At 40.6% G+C, this 23,066-nt stretch overlaps 1 protein-coding gene across 1 annotated transcript in view; it reads right to left on the bottom strand.

The window, feature by feature from the left end:
• Positions 1–23,066, bottom strand: part of LOC126109420 (guanine nucleotide-binding protein subunit alpha-14-like) — a 192,453-nt gene that overhangs the window by 36,957 nt on the left and 132,430 nt on the right. Inside the window, exons 5-6 of the mRNA XM_049914455.1 lie at positions 17,631–17,754; positions 3,397–3,550 (exon numbers count right to left, since the gene is read on the bottom strand). Coding sequence (XP_049770412.1) covers positions 3,397–3,550; positions 17,631–17,754 — 278 coding nt within the window. The remainder of the gene's footprint in view (positions 1–3,396; positions 3,551–17,630; positions 17,755–23,066) is intronic.

Genomic DNA, 23,066 nt, shown 5'->3' with positions numbered 1-23,066 from the left:
GGACAGACCTAAGAAAACTAAAGCACACACTCAAAGAAAGCAGGAAAAGAAGGAAAATGCTACATAAGAAAGTAAAACCTAAGGAAAGGGGAAACATAGCAACAAAAATGTCACAGGAAATTGTTATTGGCTGGCCACTTACATAAAAAATGGGCGAGCTTGTCACACAGTGAGCAAATTAAAATCCTCTCCCTAAAATCTTTGTAAAAACATTTGACAGGGCACAGAACTTTAAAACTTTAACCACATTCGTCCGAGTGTTGCCTAAAAGAGATGGCAGGTCCGCTGGCAAGTCAGCTGCGACCTGCTGGTCAGAAAATAAAACGCAATCCAATAAAACGTGGCGCACAGTGACCTGGACGCCACAACCATGAGTCAACTACACTCCTGGAAATTGAAATAAGAACACCGTGAATTCATTGTCCCAGGAAGGGGAAACTTTATTGACACATTCCTGGGGTCAGATACATCACATGATCACACTGACAGAACCACAGGCACATAGACACAGGCAACAGAGCATGCACAATGTCGACACTAGTACTGTGTATATCCACCTTTCGCAGCAATGCAGGCTGCTATTCTCCCATGGAGACGATCGTAGAGATGCTGGATGTAGTCCTGTGGAACGGCTTGCCATGCCATTTCCACCTGGCGCCTCAGTTGGACCAGCGTTCGTGCTGGACGTGCAGACCGCGTGAGACGACGCTTCATCCAGTCCCAAACATGCTCAATGGGGGACAGATCCGGAGATCTTGCTGGCCAGGGTAGTTGACTTACACCTTCTAGAGCACGTTGGGTGGCACGGGATACATGCAGACGTGCATTGTCCTGTTGGAACAGCAAGTTCCCTTGCCGGTCTAGGAATGGTAGAACGATGGGTTCGATGACGGTTTGGATGTACCGTGCACTATTCAGTGTCCCCTCGACGATCACCAGTGGTGTACGGCCAGTGTAGGAGATCGCTCCCCACACCGTGATGCCGGGTGTTGGCCCTGTGTGCCTCGGTCATATGCAGTCCTGATTGTGGCGCTCACCTGCACGGCGCCAAACACGCATACGACCATCATTGGCACCAAGGCAGAAGCGACTCTCATCGCTGAAGACGACACGTCTCCATTCGTCCCTCCATTCACGCCTGTCGCGACACCACTGGAGGCGGGCTGCACGATGTTGGGGCGTGAGCGGAAGACGGCCTAATGGTGTGTGGGACCGTAGCCCAGCTTCATGGAGACGGTTGCGAATAGTCCTCGCCAATACCCCAGGAGCAACAGTGTCCCTAATTTGCTGGGAAGTGGCGGTGCAGTCCCCTACGGCACTGCGTAGGATCCTACGGTCTTGGCGTGCATCCGTGCGTCGCTGCGGTCCGGTCCCAGGTCGACGGGCACGTGCACCTTTCGCCGACCACTGGCGACAACATCGATGTACTGTGGAGACCTCACGCCCCACGTGTTGAGCAATTCGGCGGTACGTCCACCCGGCCCCCCGCATGCCCACTATACACCCTCGCTCAAAGTCCGTCAACTGCACATACGGTTCACGTCCACGCTGTCGCGGCATGCTACCAGTGTTAAAGACTGCGATGGAGCTCCGTATGCCACGGCAAACTGGCTGACACTGACGGCGGCGGTGCACAAATGCTGCGCAGCTAGCGCCATTCGACGGCCAACACTGCGGTTCCTGGTGTGTCCACTGTGCCGTGCGTGTGATCATTGCTTGTACAGCCCTCTCGCAGTGTCCGGATCAAGTATGGTGGGTCTGACACACCGGTGTCAATGTGTTCTTTTTTCCATTTCCAGGAGTGTATTTTTGCAGCTTGAGGAACTCCTTGAGCTGTACTAAATTGTATGTACTGAGTCCTGTCAAAATTTAATAATAATCCATTTGCCTTCAACAACTTGTTCATTTTTTCAAATATTTTGATAGTTGCTTTTTCAGTAACAGAACTAATACTGCTTTTTATTTCTATGCCTGTATCATGCAGAAAGATAAATTTTGCATTTGCTGACAATGCAAGTGGAAGATAATTTATGTGTATCAGAAACAACAGAGCACTCAAAATAAAATGCACAGCACAATTCGAAGAATAAATTGACAGAGTAACAGTCGACAAAAATGTGAGCAGTGTAATATTTAATATTTAGTATCCATTGCTCAAGATAAAATCCAAACTTCAAGAAAAACTGATGCATACCATAGAGCACTAATATACAAGGGTAATCCCAAAAGTAAGGTCTCCTATTTTTTTAGAAATGCAGAACTCTGTGTGGTGGTTGGTCACACAGTTACGAAGAGGGCTTCATGCGTTGTATGTAAACATGTGCACGCCATGCTGAGACACTCAGTCCTGACTTGGCAGCCATTGAGAATGGAGCTCCCATTGGTTGTTACCGCCAAGTGCAAATTGCATGCAGTTATTCGGTTTTTTGAACGCAAAGGGGACTGCGCCAATTGAAATCCGTCGCCCATTGATGGAAGTGTATGCTGAGTCATGCATGGATGTCAAAAATGTTTGTAAGTGGTGTACAGAGTTTGCAGGTGGTAGGACCAAAATTTGTGACAAACAAAGGAGCGGGAGACTGTCAATTTCTGAGGAGACAGTGTTGAAGGTTGAGCAAAGCATGCATGAAGATTGGTGGGCGTATCACCCTGGATGATCTCTGCAAGTTGGTTCCTGAGGTTTCCTGAAGCACCACTCACGGAATTTTGATGTAAGCGTTGAATTACCAGAAGGTGTGCGCAAGATCAGTGCCACACATGCTGACTGAGGACCACATGCAGCAACGAGTTGTTGCTTCCCATGCATTTCCTCACCAGCTTGCAGCTGAACAAGACAACTTTCTGAACTCAATTTTCACAGGTGATGAAACCTGGTCATCGCCAGAAAGCAATTCAGCCCTGACGACGAGGTGAAAGAAAAGGTTCATAACTTTCTGAACAGCATGGTGGCAAGCTGGTATGACATGATCATACCAAAACTGCCACAGCATCTACAAAAATGCATTGACAGAAATGGTGATTATGTCGAAAAATAGCTAAATGTTCAAGCTGTAAACTGATGTAAACCATTGTAGAAATAAACAGGTGTATGTACTTATAAAAAAATAGGAGATCTTACTTTTGGAACGACCCTCGTAATTCAGTGGTACACCGTGTCCAATTGCTTCAAACTCTGAATGCCTGGTACTAAATACTGGACATGGAACCAATACACTGTGCTTTCTGCAATGCAACTAAGCTATTTTATATGACTCATAAATTGCGATTTGTCTGGTACGAGGTTATACTACATGGACTAACTACTGATACCAGTCTTTGGCATTTTTTTTAGGGTTGACTTAAATCTACCGAGTCAAATGTAGTTTTAATGACTGTGTGTTTTCATCAAAAACTCACCTTTGTATTCTGGGAAGTAGTGAGTAAGATGGTGTTTCTTGATCTTCTCATCAAAAATGTCCACTTTGTTCAGGAAAACAATAACTGAAGTGTAACGAAATGCCGAACACGTGAGCAACACCTTGAAGAGTGCCAAGCTCTCGCTCACCCGATTCTGTTTTAAAAGAAGGCTCTCGTTAATCTTCTCACAATCTTTTCTGATAAATCAGATGCTACCAGAAAACAGCAGTTGGGGTCATGTGCTCTGCAGAACGTTATGCTTCTGCAAAATGCCCAAATAATATATAAAATGCATTTATAAGGGTGATTCAAATCAAAGTCTTAAAAGTTCCATAAAATTTCAAAAAGTTGGGCGATGGAGTTGGTAGGTGGCAGTAGTGTTCCTTTTGGTTCAGAAAGTGACCACCAGGTGGCAGAGTGATGCTATAATGTAACAGAAGGCAGCAGCGTCCACAACGAGATGGTCTCGCTGCTGTTAATGTGCATCATGATTGAGCAGTGACCTGTGATGCATTTTTTCTACAGTGAAGGTGTCAAACCAATTGAAGTTCATCGCAGAATGACAGTGCAGTACAATGATTTGTGCTTGTTGTTACAGCAAGTGTATAAGTGGTGTAACTTCTTTGGAGGATGGCCTAAGACTAGGGCAGGCTCACCGTGTAGCGACAAATGAGAACATTGCATTAGGGGAGGAGCTTGTAAAGGAGAACAGACATGTAACTCTGACCGAAATAGCCACAACTTTGAAGATAAGTATTGGGTCAGTGCAGAATATTGTTCACAATGTACTGCACTTCTTCAATGGGGTGTCTTCAAGATGGGTGCCACTTCAGCTGGCTGCCGAATTGAAAGACCGTCCTGTCTATTTCAGTTAAGAATTTTCGTTTCTTTCCATGTCAGACGTGATACATTTCAGGGAACAATGGTTACAGGTGATGAGACTTAGCTCCACTATCACCAACCAGAAATGAGAAGGTCAAGTAAGAAATGGTGCACAGCTCATTACTAAAACTAAAAAAATTTCACACTCAATGGTACACAGGAAAAGTCACATTCATTCTCTTCTGAGATGCAAATGGATTAGTTTTGGCACACAATGAGGCATGATGGTAACCAGTATTTCTTATTGAGACATGCTGAAAAATCAATTCTGCCCTGCAATCAGGAGTAAACGACAAGGGTTTTCGACTTCAGGAATATTACTACAGCATGACAACACACATACAGCCTCTAAGACAGTTGAGGCTATTCAGGAAATTAAATTTGAATGTCTGGTACATCCTTCTTATTCACTAGACTGTGCTCCTAGTGACTTTTGCCTGTTTGGCGCACAATGAATGGGAGGCAGGCATTTCACAAGTGGTGAAGAGGTGAAAACAGGAGTGCAGAACTGGGTACACATACAACCAAAAGAATTATTTCATTGTGGTGTCTATGCACTTCTAAAGTGATGGAATACATGCACTCAATGTAAGGGATACTACATAAAAAATATATATATAAAGTTTTTTGTTCATTTTCACTACTGAAAATATTATAGCACTTTCAAGGTTTTCATTTGAATCACCCTTGTAATTCATTGAAGCAGACAAGGAAGGATTACTTAATAATAATAATAATAATAATAATAATAATAATAATAAACCCCGTGGAGGCCCGGGAAAAGAATAGGCCTCCGATATGGTCTGCCAGTCGTAAAAGGTGACGAAAAGAACAAACCACTAATAGGGCTAACCCCCCTTTTAGTGTGATTAGTTGGTTCAGGACAGAACTAAAGAAGTCTCAGACAAGCGCCGTCATGGTCGGGGACGGTGCTTGAACCCTATGCCCGCCCACAATGGTAACAACACTGCTAGCCACACGGAAAATGATTTAAATCCAAATAGAGGTGTTTTGCAGGATATGCTTCCTGCAACCACCCTAGAAGGAAAACAAAGACAGAGGATGAGATGGTCAGATGAAGTTAATCGACACCTCACGTTCTGTTATTACCAAGCAACAAACCTAGGAACCAACACAATTGGATACAGATCACAAGTATACACAACATTTATTACCAGATACCCAGAATTAAAATTTTTAACAGAACAACGACTAGCTGATCAGATCCGTGTCATAATCAAACATAACAGGATACCCCAGTCAGAATTAGAAAACATCAAACAACAAGTACAACAAATAATGGAACAAAATAATGTGCAATCAGAAGAAGAAGAAAATACAGTAATGGACTCAAACATCCCAGAGCAAACAAACAAAGAACAACACACATCAATTAGACAATCAGAGGAAAACGAAATCTTAAGACAGCCACCAGAACAAGCACAAATAGAACACGAAGTGACACACATGTTAGATATAGAAGAAAAATTTCAGCTGACATATATAGAATACAAAGACACAAATACAGACATTAGACCATTCTTCCATAGACCGCCAAATAACCCACAAGTCGAAACAACAATAAAAACTATCAACACAATCATACACAACAAAATAAATGAAAACACAACTATGGAAGAGTTACAACTACTGGTTTATATAGGAGCACTCACTACACTAAAGTCTGGTCCCTTTAATCCCACAAACCAACCACCCAACTACACTAAATATACACACTAGACAGAGATCAGTACCAACCAACACACAGAAGAAACCCACAAAACCAGCATGGCAACCCAGGCTACAGATCAGAATAGAAAAACTGAGAAAAGACATCGGACAGCTAACACAATTGATAAGAAATGAAATATCAGAAAAAAAACGAAAAAGGTTAGGTAAAATCTCACAACAAGAAGCGATAGAGCAATTAGATGAAAAGAAGCAGAAATTACAAGCATTGGCCAAACAACTTAGAAGATACAAAAAAAGTGAAAATAGAAGGAAACAAAACCAAACATTCAACACAAACCAAAAGAAATTTTACCAGACAATAGATAACACACACATTAAAATAGACAACCCACCAAACATAACAGACATGGAACACTTCTGGAGCAACATATGGTCAAACCCGGTACAACATAACAGGCATGCACGGTGGATACAAGCAGAAAAGACTCATACAAGATGATACCACAAAAGCCTGAAGTGATAATTTTGCAACATGAAGCCACCCAATCAATTAATTCTACCCACAATTGGAAAGCCCCTGGAAAAGATAAAATAGCAAATTTCTGCCTAAAGAAGTTCACCTCAACACATTCACATCTAACTACATTATTTAACAGTTACACTGCAGACCCATACACATTCCCTGATACACTTTCACATGGAATTACTTATTTGAAACCTAAAGATCAAGCAGACACAGCAAATCCAGCTAAACATTGCCCCATAACATGCCTACCAACAATATACAAAATATTAACTTCAGTCATTACACAGAAATTAATGACACATACAACACAGAACAAAATTATAAATGAAGAACAAAAAGGCTGTTGCAAAGGAGCACGAGGATGTAAACAGCAACTGATAATAGATGCAGAGGTGACATATCAAGCTAAAACTAAACAAAGGTAGCTACACTACGCATACATTGATTACCAAAAAGCTTTCGATAGTGTACCCCACTCATGGTTACTACAAATATTGGAAATATACAGAGTAGATCCTAAATTGATACAGTTCCTAAACATAGTAATGAAAACTTGGAAAACCACACTTAATATCCAGTCAAATTCAAATAATATCACATCACAGCCAATACAGATTAAGCGTGGAATATACCAAGGAGACTCATTAAGTCCTTTCTGGTTCTGCCTTGCTCTGAACCCACTATCCAACATGCTAAATAATACAAATTATGGATACAGTATTACTGGAACATACCCACACAAAATCACACATTTGCTATACATGGATGATCTAAAACTACTGGCAGCAACAAATCAGCAACTCAACCAATTACTAAAGATAACAGAAGTATTCAGCAATGATATAAATATAGCTTTTGGAACAGACAAATGTAAGAAAAATAGCATAGTCAAGGGAAAACACACTAAACAAGAAGATTACATATTGGATAACCACAGCGACTGCATAGAAGCGATGGAAAAAACAGATGCCTATAAATATCTAGGATACAGACAAAAAATAGGAATAGATAATACAAATATTAAAGAAGAACTAAAAGAAAAATATAGACAAAGACTAACAAAAATACTGAAAACAGAATTGACAGCAAGAAACAAGACAAAAGCTATAAATACTTATGCTATACCAATAGTGACCTACTCATTTGAAATAATGAAATGGAGTAACACAGACCTAGAAGCACTCAATACACTTACACGATCACAATGCCACAAATATAGAATACATCACATACATTCAGCAACAGAAAGGAAGGAGGAAGGGGATTTATCGACATAAAAAACCTACATTATGGACAGGTGGACAATTTAAGAAAATTCTTTCTAGAATGAGCAGAAACTAGCAAAATACATCAGCTACACCACTGCAATGTCATAACCACTTCTACAACCCTTTAGATCATATAACATCAACAGATACGAAGAAAGTAAATTGGAAAAAGAAAACACTACATGGCAAGCACCCGTATCATCTAACACAGCCACACATCGATCAAGACGCATCAAACACATGGCTAAGAAAAGGCAATATATACAGTGAGACGAAGGATTCATGATTGCAATACAGGATCAAACAATAAACACCAGATATTACAGCAAGCATATTATTAAAGATCCAAATACCACAACAGATAAATGCAGACTTTGCAAACAACAAATAGAAACAGTAGATCACATCACAAGTGGATGTACAATACTAGCAAATACAGAATACCCCAGAAGACATGACAATGTAGCAAAAATAATACATCAACAGCTTGCCCTCCAACATAAACTTATAAAACAACATGTTCCCACATACAAGTATGCACCACAAAATGTACTGGAGAATGATGAATACAAATTATACTGGAACAGAACCATTATAACAGATAAAACAACACCATGGAACAAACCTGACATCATACTCACCAATAAAAAGAAGAAATTAACACAACTAATCGAAATATCCATACCCAATACAACAAATATACAAAAGAAAACAGGAGAAAAAATTGAAAAATACATCCAACTGGCTGAGGAAGTCAAGGACATGTGCATGTGGCATCAGGATAAAGTTGACATTATACCAATTATACTATCAACTACAGGAGTCATACCACACAATATCCACCAGTACATCAATGCAATACAGCTACATCCAAACTTATATACACAACTACAGAAATCTGTACAGTGTGTAAACTTTTAGATGGCAGACCTCTCCCTAGTCCTGAATCAGTAGAAGTCGGTAAACGTCGGGAGGCTTCGGTAGGCACGCAGTTTCGATTGCTGCCAACATTACGTAGCTGACTGTGTTGTACAAGATAGCCATTGTCATCTGCTTTGTTATTGTTTTGCGCTGTACTGTTCTGCGTGTTTTTATTGTGCAGTTGTGCTGAACATTATCAAAGTGAGTGAAGATGCAGTTGCTGGCCCATCTCAGGAGTCGCCAACAACTCCTACCGGTAGGCCTACAGTTACAAGAAGCCTTTCATCTGCTTCCATGTAAGCATGACGCGCAATTTGTAATGCCAGCACTGCAACTGGTAGGCGTGCCTCCCTCCCCCCCCCCCCCCCCCAAAATGGTCCACTCCCCTCCCCTCGCAGCCAATACTTGCTTCCTCCTCTCCCTGCACTCCCCTCACAACTCTGCCGTCTTACAGTTAACACACTTTAATTATTGACACATGTTCAATTACCCGAAAGTTCCTAAATGCAATATAACATGTACCGTACAGTTAAAAGGAAGTCACGCTTGATCGAGGTCCGCGTCACTTTCCATTTTTGACCAGACATAACGTCTGAGAAAGAAAAGAAATAATAATAATAATACTATGATGATGATGATGATGATGATGATGATGATAATATGAAGAAGAAGAAGAAGAAGAAGAAGGGACAGTTAATTAAGTATACAAGATTAGGCACATATAAGGATGCATCAATAGGAACTCTCACTTTTTCACATTCACTGATAACACCTTCATGATCTGGACTGAGGGTGAGGACACAGTATGCACATGCTACCAGAACCTCAACACTTTATCCCACATTCGCGTCATCTAGTCCTCCTCAGCCTGACTGAACCTTTTCAATGCCCAAGAATGGTTACATCAGTACCTCTGTCACACCAGACCCACTTCGACACCTGCAACTCGTTCCACACCAAGAAATCACTTCGGTCCAGGCTAGCCACCTGTCATTGTCGCATCTATAGTGATGAGCAGTCCCTCTGCAAATATGCAGTGTGTCTCAATCACACCTCCACAAAACGAAATTACCTTCCTCACCTTGTCCAGAACCAGATCTCCCATGCCTCGTCTCCCCTGTTATTTGCTATCCCCCATATACTACTGTTTGGGCACATACGAGCACCGCACTTGTGACACAGTACCACCCCAGGACTAGGGATGGTAAAAATTGACCGGTTAAAACTGATAACAGTATTTTGTTTTGAGCAACTGGTATTTTTTGATGTTTGTTTTGTCTTGATTATAAAAGGTCTTTTTCAATTTTTTACAAATAACCGAGTATAAAAACCAGCATATCAGTTTTCTATAACAGCACTGCTAAAATTTTTGGTTTAATTTTTTTAACTGGGTAGTGTTAATGTGTTAGACTTCCATTATTTGAAATATTGAGTTACTGTAGAAAATGGGAAAACTGATAAGTTCCATATTGATAAAAATGTCTACAGTTAGAACCTTGCACCTGTTGCCTTGTGATATGCCTATTAGACAGTACACATGCACATCAGTGTGCAAGACTTACATCTACACTATGTGATCAAAAGTATCCGGACACCCAGCTGAAAATGATTTACAAGTTCGTGGTGCCTTCCATCAGTGGTGCAGGAATTCAGTGTGGTGATTGCCCACCATTAGCCTTGATGACAGCTTCCACTCTCGCAGGCATATGTTCAATCAGGTGCTGGAAGGTTTCTTGGAGAATGCCAGCCCATTCTTCATGGAGTGCTGCACTGAGGAGAGGTATCGATGTCAGTCAGTGAGGCCTGGCACGAAGTCAGAGTTCCAAAACATCCCAAAGGTGTTCTGTAGGGTTCAGGTCAGGACTCTGTGCAGGCCAATCCATTACAGGGATGGTATTGTCATGTAACCAATCCACCACAGGCCCTGCATTATGAAGAGGTGCTCAATCGTGTTGAAAGATGCAATCACCATCCCCGAATTGCTCTTCAACAGTGGGAACCAAGAAGGTGGTTAAAACATCAATGTAGGGCTGTGCTGTGATAGTGCCACACAAAGCGAGGAGGGGTGCAAGCCCCCTCCATGAAAAACACGACCACACCATAACACCACCACCAGATTTTACTGTTGGCACTACACATGCTGGCAGATGACATTCACTGGGCATTTGCCATACACACATCCTGCCATCGGACCATCACAATGTGTACTGTGATTTGTCACTCCACACAACATTTTCCACTGTTCAATTGTCCAATGTTTACACTCCTTACACCAAGCGAGGTGTCGTTTGGCATTTACTGACGTGATGTGAGGCTCGTGAGCAGCCGCTTGATCATGAAATCCAAGTATTATTACCTCCCGTCTGTCATAGTACTTGCAGTGGATCCTGATGCAGTTTGGAATTCGTGTGTGATGGTCTGGATAGATGTCTGCCTATTACACATTAAGACCCTCTTCAACTATTGGCGGTCTCTTTAGTCAACAGATGAGGTCTGCCTGTACACTTTTGTGCTGTACGTGTCCCTTCACATTTCCACTTCACTATCACATTGGAAACAGTGGACCTAGGGATGTTTAGGAGTGTGGAAATCTCACGTACAGATGTATGACACAAGTGACACCCAATCACCTGACCATGTTCGAAGTCCGTGAGTTCCGCGGAGCACCCCATTCTGCTCTCTCACAATGTCTAATGACTATTGAGGTCGCTGATATGGAGTACCTGGCAGTAGATGGCAGCACAATGCATTTAATATGAAAAACGTGTGTTTTTTGGGAGTGTCCAGATACTTTTGATTACATAGTGTACTTGGTCTATATGGTAGTTTCTTGTTGTCATCATCAGACATAATTCGTATTGCAGAATATGTGCTGTGATAGTGCCACACAAAACAAGTATTTTATGAAGTGTGGTAGCAATGAAGTACAATGCTGCATTTACTTTAATAGATTGGGATATACAACAAACTTGTACCACATATAAGGAGAAAACATCCACAATTTTTCTGTGGAATAGAAGGTAAATTTTATTGATATACCGATAACTTTATTGACGTATTATAAACTTGGGATAATAATCAAACCCTTGATTTTGTGCTTTCTTCGGGATGGTAGTGGTGATGCACGGAAGTCATCAGCTTGTGACCTTTAGGTCTCGCCATTGACACGCCCATCTCCTTCACCTTCCAATCTCCATTGGAGACAGCGAGACCAATTTCTGCCACTGCCAAACACATATCGATCAATGTCTCCTACTCCTTTATCTTAATTTGAATTTTTCAATCTTTCTTTAAAGTATATGATTGCTACTGGAAGTAACAGCAATAAAAAATCAAAAATGGGTTATTTCAGAAACCAGGTATTTTGAGCAGTTTCAAGAGCTGGATTAACCTGTAGATGAAAAAACCAGTATAACTTAAAACCAGTTATTTCAGCTATGACTATCACTGCTGTCCAATGCTGGGGCATTTGAATCATGCTCTCTGCCAAAGTTTCAACTACCTCTCATTGTACCCTGAAATGAGATCCTCTCCACTGTCCTCCCTACCTCTCCCACAGCGGTACACCATCACCTACATTACCTACACAATGCCCTTGACTGTCCTTATTCCACCACTGCTCCCAACTGCAGGCCCCATGGCTCATATACCTGCAATAGACCTGTCCCATACACCTTCCCACTATCACCTACTCCAGTCCTGTCACAGGCATCTCCTAGCCCACCAAAGGCAGGGCCACCTGGGAAAGCAGCCAGGTGACCTACCGACCGTGCCACATTCTGCTCGGGCACGACAACTGATGAGCTGTCTATCCACGCGAATGTCCACCGCCAAACTGTGGCCGAGAGACAGCTGGAACACCCAGTTCCCGATCGTACCACCCGACACGACATTCTCTACTCCGACAATTGCTTTACAGCCTGTACCGTCCAGATTCCTTCCAGTGACACCGGCTTTTCACAACTGTGCAGATAGAAAACCCCCCTTCAATATACCCTATGTTCCCATAAACCCCCTGGCCTCAACCTTGGCTAGTCCCTGTCCTTTACCTGCCTCCAACTGCACCATACACGTACCTTCTGTCCCACCTGCTGAGTCCTTTGCCCTCGTGTACTTCTCTCCTCTCCCCTTTGCTGCCTCCCCAGCACAGCCTCCTAACGCTGCACCTAGCAGCCTTATCCTGTCCCTACTCTATCTCCCACAGGAAGCTCACCATCTTCCTCCTTCCCCACTCCACACGTCTTCTGTACTCCCTCTACCCGGCCCAGCAAATACTGCTCCTCACTGCAGACACAGTTAGTGCCCAGAGACGACAGTGGCCCTGTGTGTCTTTTACTTATGCACGTATGAATGTGCGCATTTTTTTGTCTTTGTGTGATGGAGGACGCAGTCCGATAACTGATAACAAATTTGCCTGTCTGCCACCCTATGACCCCTCTAAATGGTGGAATAGCAGCCTGTCCCTTCCAATTGCATCTTCGTATCACCCTCGCCTTATAGGCAGTCTCACTCGATAGGCTCTGTGTGAACCTACAAAATGGGCAACACGGTGAATGTGTGGTGCTCGAGAAAGAGCTGCAGTTTGCTAGTGGTTGGCTCCTACCACTCATCTCCCTGAAATGTCAGTCACAAAGTTAGCCACATCCAAGTGTGTCAGGAGTTTTGTTCCTGTAAGCAATTATACAGATTGGATAAGTCTACAAATGCAGATTTAGCCACTATACATCTTGACTACAAGACTACGGTATCAGATGTCAAAGTAAAATTTTAGAGTGCTCTTTCCAAGCATCAGTTCTGTGTTATCATCTACACCTACATCAGTATTCAATAAACCACTGTGAAATGCAAAGCACAGGATCCTTCCCATTGTACTGTGTATTAGGATTTCTTCCTGTACCATACACATATGAAGCACATGAATACCTCTGTGTGCATGTACTCAATCTAATATCATTAGTAAAAATCTCAGATGTCCGGCTCAGTTATTCTTTTATTATTCCACAATATTTTGCAAACAGACTCATTGCCATCTTCAGGTGGGTCTGTTGACTGTTGCTCCGCTCCTGTTGGCATCCTATATATGACGACAATTACCCCTCCACGAATCTGCCACTGTCACTATCTGTGCCACCGCACTGGATTTTGGCAGTGGTGGGGATATCGTTGCCCTGCTCTGAACTCGGTCTCTAATGTCCGAGCTACCACTGCTGGGTGCTGACCTCTTTGCACAGAAACACTTTTCTTTTTCTAGGCTTGGTACAGGTTTCCTTGCCTAATTGAGTTGAAGGGCACCACCTTTATTAAATAGATTATCTTGGACCGTAACTTCAGTGGTCTCTAATCCTGCAGTCCTAGAAAGAGAAAGATTGTCTAAGCAGTTTGGTATTGTTGTAATCCACAGTAAGGCCAGTCTAATACTATGGCTGATTTGGAGGTCTGATGTAGTTCAGTATGCCATGTATGCTCACAGCACCTCATTTCTACCATGTGTACAGTTTCTCCAGTTTACTCTTTGCTGCACTGGCAAATTGGTAGACCTCTGGTTTGTGAAGGCTTAGATCATCCTTCACTGAGACTAGTAGTGTCAAGGTACTAGGGAGATGACACGTTTAACATTACATCACTCTGAGATCCTGCCAATGTTCCCATAAACATTGGCAAGATCTTGGAACATCATAACGTTAAATGTATATCGCTTACGCAATCTTCCTCCTCCTGGGGATTATGTGATTTAAGAGGCCCTCGAAATTAGGGTGGAATGCTGCACGGAATGCTGCATTCATAAAGACAAGTGTTTCTGTACAGATAGGTCTGCACCTCACAGCAATAGCTCGGACACTGGAAACAGAATTCGGAGCAGTGCCACTACTCCCACAACTGCCACCACCACATAAGTGGCTGCAGGGACAGTGATAGGAGTGCAGTGATGGAGAAGCTAATGACCAACATATATAGGATGCTCACCAGAGGAGAGCAGCAGTTTTCAGGGGACACTTCAAGATAGCGACGAGTCTGTCTGCCAAAGTATTGTGGAATAATTATGACTCGACCTGGCCAAACGTGCAAGAATTCTACATATTGAAAATATGCCAAGAAAACATCAGATTGCAAATCTAAAACCATCTTTGCGATCCCTATGGAACCACACAGGCATTTGTGTGACCAGACTCATTGTAATCGTAGGCTACTAAATTCTCATGTTTTATGAAGTAAACAGTTTTACATTTAAAGTGCTTTGTCAATCTCCTGACCACACTGAAATCTGCTTCAATTTTGGCACCTTCTTGCTGATAGTGTATCAGTGCATCCTCTGCAAAGAGCTTGAGGTAACTTATAATATTTTCAGGCAGGTCATTAATGTAGACCATGAACAGCAAGAGTTGCAATCCATTTGCCTGGGACCCTCCTGTACTTATTTTAAATCTCTTGGCGTAATGACAGTGCCGAGCATGTACATATATAACTGTTTAATATATTCCAGAGAAAATCTGAAAAAACTGAACATGAGATGTGATGTGCATGCACACAGTACAAGAAACAGTCACCTGCTTGACTTGCCTACCACAAGACTTGCTGTTGTCCATAATAACTATAAGTACTCAAGCATAAAATTTTTCAATAAGTTACCACACTCAGCTCGTACAGTACCAATAAATAAATATAAGAATACATTGCAAACCTGGCTAAAAAACAACAAATTCTATACAACTGAAGAATTCTTATATATGTTTTACCTAAGTTATGAAGAAAATGTTTTGATATTATATAAGCTAGTTATTTACTGTGATTCTTTTCTTACGTGTGTATTTAATTATTGTATAAAACATTGTTTTACACAATGCTGAAGAAAAGGTCTTTAGTTCCTTTTCTCCCCTTTCTGTAACTATTTGAATATCATACTGAAACGAAAACCCTCTGTAAACTTTGACGAAGCCAATTGTATGAAAAATACTGAAAGGCTAATAAAAATATTCTATTCTATTCTATCCTACTTCTACTTCTGTCAATGACTCCCTCCAAGATAACATGCTCTGACCTCCATTCCAAGAAATCCTCACTCCAGTTACAAATTTCATTTGATAGCTCCAGTTGATTATACTTTAATAATAACTGTTGGTGGGATATCAAGTCAAATGCTTTTTGGAAACAAGGAGATACTGCCTCCACCTGATTACATTGATTCATGGCTTTCAGGATGTCATGTGAGAAAAGCGTAAGTTGGCCTCTGCACAATCAATGTTTCCAGAATCTGTGCTCATTGGCACAGAGGAGGTCATTCCATCTGAGATATCTCATTACACTTGAACTTAGAATAATAGTATCCTGTCACAGGATCCTTGTGTCACTCTAAATGGCTAGATAAAAAATCTACTCACTAAGCAGCGGCAGAGGAACACACGCACAAGAGGATTTAACTTCTACAAGCTTTTGGAGGTAGTGGCTCTCTCTGGCAGAAGAGTTGAAGGGGAAGGAAGAGGGGCGAAGGAAAAGGATTGGAGAGGTTTAGGGAAAGGGATACAGCTCAGAAAAGTCACCCAGAACTCTGGGTCCAGGGGGACTTACCAGGCGGGATGAGAAGGAAAAACTCCTTTCTTTCCTTCTCGTCCTCTTCGGTAAGTCTCTCCTGATCTGGAGCCACTAGCTCTGAAAGCTTGTAAAAGTTAAATCCTTTTGTGTGTGTGTTCCCCTGCCATCGCTTGGTGAGTAGATTTTTTATCTATCGATTTACATCATATTATCAATAACTGCATATCTTCTTTATATATCTAAAAACAAAGATGTGTTACTCTACGTTATGTATGTTTTGTTACCCATTCATACACACAGGGTAGCATCCAAAAATGATTTGGGAGTAAGCTGAAAGGAGGTAAGAGGGCATTTAATACATACAAATTCTTTAGGCAGATATTGCAGATAATTAATATGATTTTGACTGTATGTCAATAGTGTCCTACTAAATTTTCATGTTTTATGAAGTAAACAGTTTTACATTCAAAGTGCATTATCAATCTCCTGGCCACACTATTTCTGTAACAACAGCAGAAGCATAAAAGTGGTCTAGGGACAATTGCACTGTGGTAAATAAAAAATAGATATTACTGATGAGCTGTACAGATACAAGAACAAAATCCAGAAGCAATATAATCATAGGATTAAAGAGTGGTAGCCTTTAACAAACACCTTACAGTGTTTCTAGGACTGTAGTTAAATGTTTATTTATGATATGGTGAACTACTGAACAAAAGGTAGAGTAAATGCAGTTATCTCTAAAGATCACTTACGGACTGATGTTAAATTGATACAGTTCTGTGTATTCACTTCATAAATATGAATACCATGTTATGGTATGGCATTCTGTTGTGATGGAAATGCAAGTGCTACAGAATAATCATATAAAATTTGAAACTGCACATCTGAGTTAATGAAATAGAACATTTTAAAACAATTTAATATGTGACACATCTGGTAATATGTATGTGTTACCTGTTCACAATAATGAAACTAGAACTACAAGTGATTTTTATAGTGATGTACACAGCAGTGCCATGTATCAGAAAATATGCTCTGTCCATTAATAAATTCTTCAGTTGAGTTGAAAAAGATGCTTGAGTCTAACAGTTCCTGTGGCACTAAGAAATACATAAATTGCCTACATTGACAGTTTTTTCAAGAATGTATGTTCTGTTCTTACTGTGCCTCATATGTTTATGCTGCAGTTTTGATTGTTTCAGTGCTGTCAGGTACCTAGCAAGCTGTCAAAATTAGGCTGACAAACAGTAATTATTGTGTGTGTGTGTGTGTGTGTGTGTTTGTGTGTGTGTGTCTTGTTGATTCTCTGGGTTGTACAGTTCTTTAAAACTGACTTGTCTGTATTTCTGCACAAAATCAACAAAAGATTAAGAAATATTATGGTCATTATCAGTAGAGCTAGCTTTGTTTCTTACCTGGCCACGTTCATTGAGCTGGTTGTACTCACTTATGGCGGATATAAAAATAAATGCGACACAGTTTTCAAAACAGTGAACCCATTTGGGGCGCTCAGACCTCTGCCCTCCTACATCGACAATGCTGGAATACAAAATAGCACTAATTAATCACCCCACAACACATCAGGAAGTGTCCGTATGGTAAAACTTGTTGTTATGAAATGTATATGAATAGAAAAGTCATGGAAGGTCTGTTCCAAAAACAATGGTAAAGTTTTTTTTTTAATTTCCAGAACTGTTGGTGGACAAATGTTTCAGTTCATTTATGCTTTTTTTGCATCTTGTTTTCTGTAAATCCCATCTTGAAGAAAAACCTCCAGGAACATGGAAAGAGTTGAGTCACACATTAACATGCAGAAAAACCCACTGCGGGCAACTTTTCGTTTATTCTACTAGTAGCATATTTCAATTAGTTCTTATCTAGTGATACTGCCAATTATAAGGGTTTCTTCTTGATTACTTTGTGTTTGTGTGTTATCAGTAAAGTGGCTATTTTAGAGAAGAAAAAATAAAAAAAAACACTGTTCCACCTATTATGCTATACAACTGCTGCCTTAATTTAAATTAATCATTTAAGTAGTGTTACACAGAACATTAACAATTATCTATATATTGGTAAAGTTGAAGCCTATTTATTGTGGTCTTAAGTGTTAGCAAAAATGTACATCCTCTAAATCCAAATGTCTTGATAGACCTTAGCATTATTTTTGAATATTGGGGAACTGTGAATTTGCTGCCTGATGTCTTCCAGCAACAAGTTAAAGACTTTCGCACCATAATATAAAAAAACTTTCTAATTCTACCCAATTATTTTTACTTCTGATATTATGCATATTCCTGACATACTTTCAGTTGGAACAATGACCAACACAACTGGAAAAAATATATGTTTCACTCTATGAGGTGTGGCAATAAAGACACTGCACTGTTGTTGTGTGCATTTCTGGTTTCATTGCTGACAAAGGGAAGAGTCAGGGAATAACCTTGGGATTCTCCCTCACACAATTTTAGTCTGGCTGTGAGCCTTCTTAGAAATGGGTCATGTGTCTGACCTCTGTCAGAATTACTTTGCACTCTAAAGTGGAAAGCGTTAACATCAAATTACTCACAAAACTTGAAAATTCCACCACAGAAACTTAAGAGTTGTCGAAACAAGTTGATGGTAATCAGTGTCTATCTCATTCGCAAGTTTCCAAGTGGGTTAAAAAGTTCAAGGACAGTAGGGAAGAGGTCGAAGATGATCCAAAATTGGGCCATCTTTCCATTTCAAAAACTGAAGAGAATGTGGAGAAGATCAGTAGAATTGTTCAAGAAGGCCGCCACCTGAGCATTCGAATAATTTCAGAACTTGCCTACATCAATAAGGAAACTGTTAAACTGTTAGACAGATTTTGCATGATGATCTGGGCATGACAAGGGTTTGTGCTAAAGTTGTGCCAAGAATCCTCACAAACGAGCAAAAGCAACATCGAGTGGACTGCTGTGGTGATGCTCTTGAAAACATTGAAAATTACCCTGATTACCTCAGCAGAGTAATTACATGTGATTATATAGAGATATTCCAATATGATCGTGAGGCTAAGTGACAGTTCAGGCATTGGAATAACCCTCAGCCCCCTAGGAAGAAGAAAGCAACATGAGTAAGTCAAAATTCAAAGCAATGGTGATTGTTTTCTTTGATATCTGAGGAGTTATCTACATTGATTGGGTGCCTGAACGTTAAACTGTCAATCAGTCTTATTATGTAACAGTTCTGAAAACCCTCATGAAAGGATGTGATGGTAGAGACCAGATCTGTGGAAGAATTGCTCACAAATTCTTCATCAGGGCAATGCGCTGGCCCATAACGCAATGCCTGTGAAGAGATTTTTGGTGAAAAACGACATTCCAGTAATGAAACATCCACTGTATTTGTCTGACCTAGTACTGTGTGACTTCTTTGGCTTCCCAAAACTGAAGTCTGTGCTCAGAGGAACCAGGTTCGAGTCCATGGATGCAGTGAAGGAAAAAGTGACAAGCCTCCTCAACAGCACAACAGAAAAAGACTTGCAGCCTGCTTCCGACAGAGGAAAATTCGCATGGAGCATAGCAGGGGTCAGGATTTCTTTATTGCCACACCTTGTATGATCACAGTTTTTGTTTTGCCTACTGGCTACAGGTTTCAGTACATCCTCAGGCCATCCACCAGTTGCAGTCTTCATGCCAAGGGTGCAGGCAAGGGGAGACTGCGGTCCCTCCTATCTCTAAGGGACAGGGAAAAATATAGTGCATTCAGGTGTTTTTATTTGAAATAAAAATATAATTTGAAAGTCACTATTAAACAGGCTTTTAACAAGGCCAGATCTGAAAATTTTTTATGGCTACTTACAAGTTGCCATTTATCTTCCAAAATATTAAAAAATATATTGTATGTGTGCCATTGCATCCTGTTCAATTAAGGAGTAGGTGTATCAAATACAACTATCTGGGAAGCGAGTGTTACAACTGCAAGTTGGTGGATGGCATGATGATGCTGCTGCGTACCAAAACTGGTAGCCAGTAGGCGAAATAAAAATTATTACTAGAGACCAAAACTTACATGTCTCTCTAGCATCATGATTTTAATCTCTTATTTTAACCACAGATACCATCAGGGAGTAAGTGTATTGAACAGTAGGTGTAAAAATGCATAGGTCTCTGAGGAGGATAATGCAAGATGCTCATTATCTACTTTACATAGTATTCTTACTGCATGCTTAATTAGAATAAATACTTGTTTAGACTCAGCTGAATTTCTCATGAAGATTATACCATAGGTCAGAACTGAGTGAAAATATGTCAGCAGTTCTGTCTACAGTTCAACACAATGAGAGAGTTTTCTAAGTGGAAAGCAAAAAGGACTGAGCTTTTATGGTTAACTTCTTAACATGCTGGTGCCATCTTGGTCTGTTAGTCATTTGGATGTCCAGAAATTGCACACAGGGAGCCTCACAGAGTGTGTGCTCATTAATCTCTATCTCTGGTATCTTTGTCATTTCTCATTTGTTTGGAATTTCATAGTATCATTCATTATAAGATTAAATATTAAGTTGTGTACCTTCAAACCAGTTGTAAGACTGTTCTGTTATTCGACTAGTATAGTCTGGTATGGATATGTTTGGGGTCTTTTGCAGTATATTATTGTCTCAGTAAACATTGCGAGGATTTCTCTAATGTCGCAGGTAAATCATTTGTCTAATCTGAGAACAAGAATGAGCCAAACATCATATCTTGTGGGATACTGTATTTCATGTTTCCCCACTCTGAACATAGCTTTATATTTGGGGTATAATTTATTAATGGACCATCCATTTTCTGTTATTAGGAGGAGTACCTTAGATGCTGTAATATTTCAGATTGTCCACTGGAATGTTATCATCAACAAAATTGAAGGTTATTTGAAATACAGTAATCAGCCATTTTATGTAAGTTTTATCCATTGTGGATGTGGAACACTGTGACTGTAATATGAGAAGGTTTGAAGAGATTACCACAACCAATCGCCTTTTTAAATATGTGTATTTCAGTAAACCATGGCAAGTTTCAAGCTGCCTAGCAGTTTCTGAAAACATTTTATGGAACTTCAGACGTTACATAGAAAGGGTGCAATTGTTGTATTTCATCAAGTAATTTAATACGGAGCTCTAAGTTCAAGCACCATTGTCATGGGAAAATTAATGTTAATGATTGAAGTTCTTAGCAAAATTACAGACAATGGCAACAAAATATTTTTCTTATTTAGTCAAACGAGAATGCAGCTTGTGAGAGCATACATTGCTTTGTCTGCAGAGATTTTGCAGAACCAAACTGAGTAGATGTTAAAAGCAGCTTCTCAAAAAAGTGGTTCAGTATGCTACTTCACAAAACTTTTTCAGAATGGAGGAAGGAGGGAGATGAGTCTACAACTGAGTCATTTGTTTGCTTCCATTTTTAAAAATGGGTGTCATCATTACATATTTAATTCTTTTGGGAATTACACCTCAACTCATTATGTGTCATTCACATGGGGACATTAAGCTCTATGAACCATCTGGTGCTGTTACAGAGTAGCTGACTGCATACTGGCACCAGAACACACTCTTTTGCCTCCATTTAACTCTGAACTCAATTGTAACAGGATAGTCATGACACAAGATCATACAAACATACAAAAAAACTTGCCCACAGATCACATATTGTACACCTAACTCAGTAACAGGTGGGCAGAAGGCAACAGAAAACTTCCCCCAACTAGAGTTCATCCACAACAAAATTTACAGTTTCCATCTTGTTTCCAGTACTCGGAGGAGAATATGGGACAGACTCCAACTTTTTTGTTGTGCCCTTTAGTCTGAATACTGGTTTGATGTAATTCTTATAGCTAGTCTGTCCTACTGCATCTGATATTTGTATGAATCTGCTTACTGTATTCAAAGCTTGGTCTCTTTCTACAATCCCCCCCACACACACACACTTCCCTCCATTACCAAAGTGGTGGTTCCTCAATGTTGCAGGATGTCATATCAACCAATCACTTCATTTAATCAAGTTGTACCATAAATTTCTTTTCTCGCCAGTTTGATTCAATATATTGCATTAGTACCCATCTAATCACCAGTATTCTTCTGTAACACAGCATTTCAAAAGCTTGTAAGTTGTCCTCACCTGAACTTTTCATCACCCCATTTCATTTCTGTAATAGGCTGCTTTCCACAAAATAAAAAAAAATGCTATTTATGATTTAAATTTATATCCAGTGTTAACACATTTTCCTTTTTCAGAAAAGACTTCCTTGCTATTATCAGTTTGCATTTTTATATCCTCCCTACTTCACCCATTATCAATATTCCACATCTGTCTGGAAAAAGTGAACACCAAGACCGATAGATGTGATCACTAGGAAACTTATTCCACCAATTAGGGAAATGACATTACACAAATTATAAGGATTACAGGCCTGTACATGCACTGTGACTGTTTAAATTCAGAACAGAATAGTGCCACTATGTGCCGCATTCAGAGCCACTAGATGTTGTGGCGCGGAATCAAAGAGCACCTGAATATGCTGCCAGAGAGTACTCTGCTGTGCAGTTTCTAGGTGCATCCACAAAGCACCATCTGTGGCTGCATGAGGACCTGAATGAACAAGTTGTCAGCTGACTGTATCCCAGACACGTTTGATTGGCGACATGTTAGGCAAATGGGCAGGCAGGGAAACAGTGGTACCCATCGTTATTTGAAGGCTTGCACATTCCTTGAAAGATGCGGCTGGGTGTTGTCCTTCTGAAATATGGTATGCACAATGGCTTGCAGGAGGGGCAGTGCCTGGAATGTTTTCTTAATTTCCCTACTGGAGGTGTTAGGAATACGCCATTGAAAGAGTCCGGTAGTCAATCC

The sequence above is a fragment of the Schistocerca cancellata genome, chromosome 12, assembly GCF_023864275.1.
Source record: "Schistocerca cancellata isolate TAMUIC-IGC-003103 chromosome 12, iqSchCanc2.1, whole genome shotgun sequence".
NCBI classification, from domain to species: domain Eukaryota; kingdom Metazoa; phylum Arthropoda; class Insecta; order Orthoptera; family Acrididae; genus Schistocerca; species Schistocerca cancellata.
Note: the sequence above shows the minus strand (reverse complement) of the source record. Positions and strands in the feature narration are given on the sequence as shown.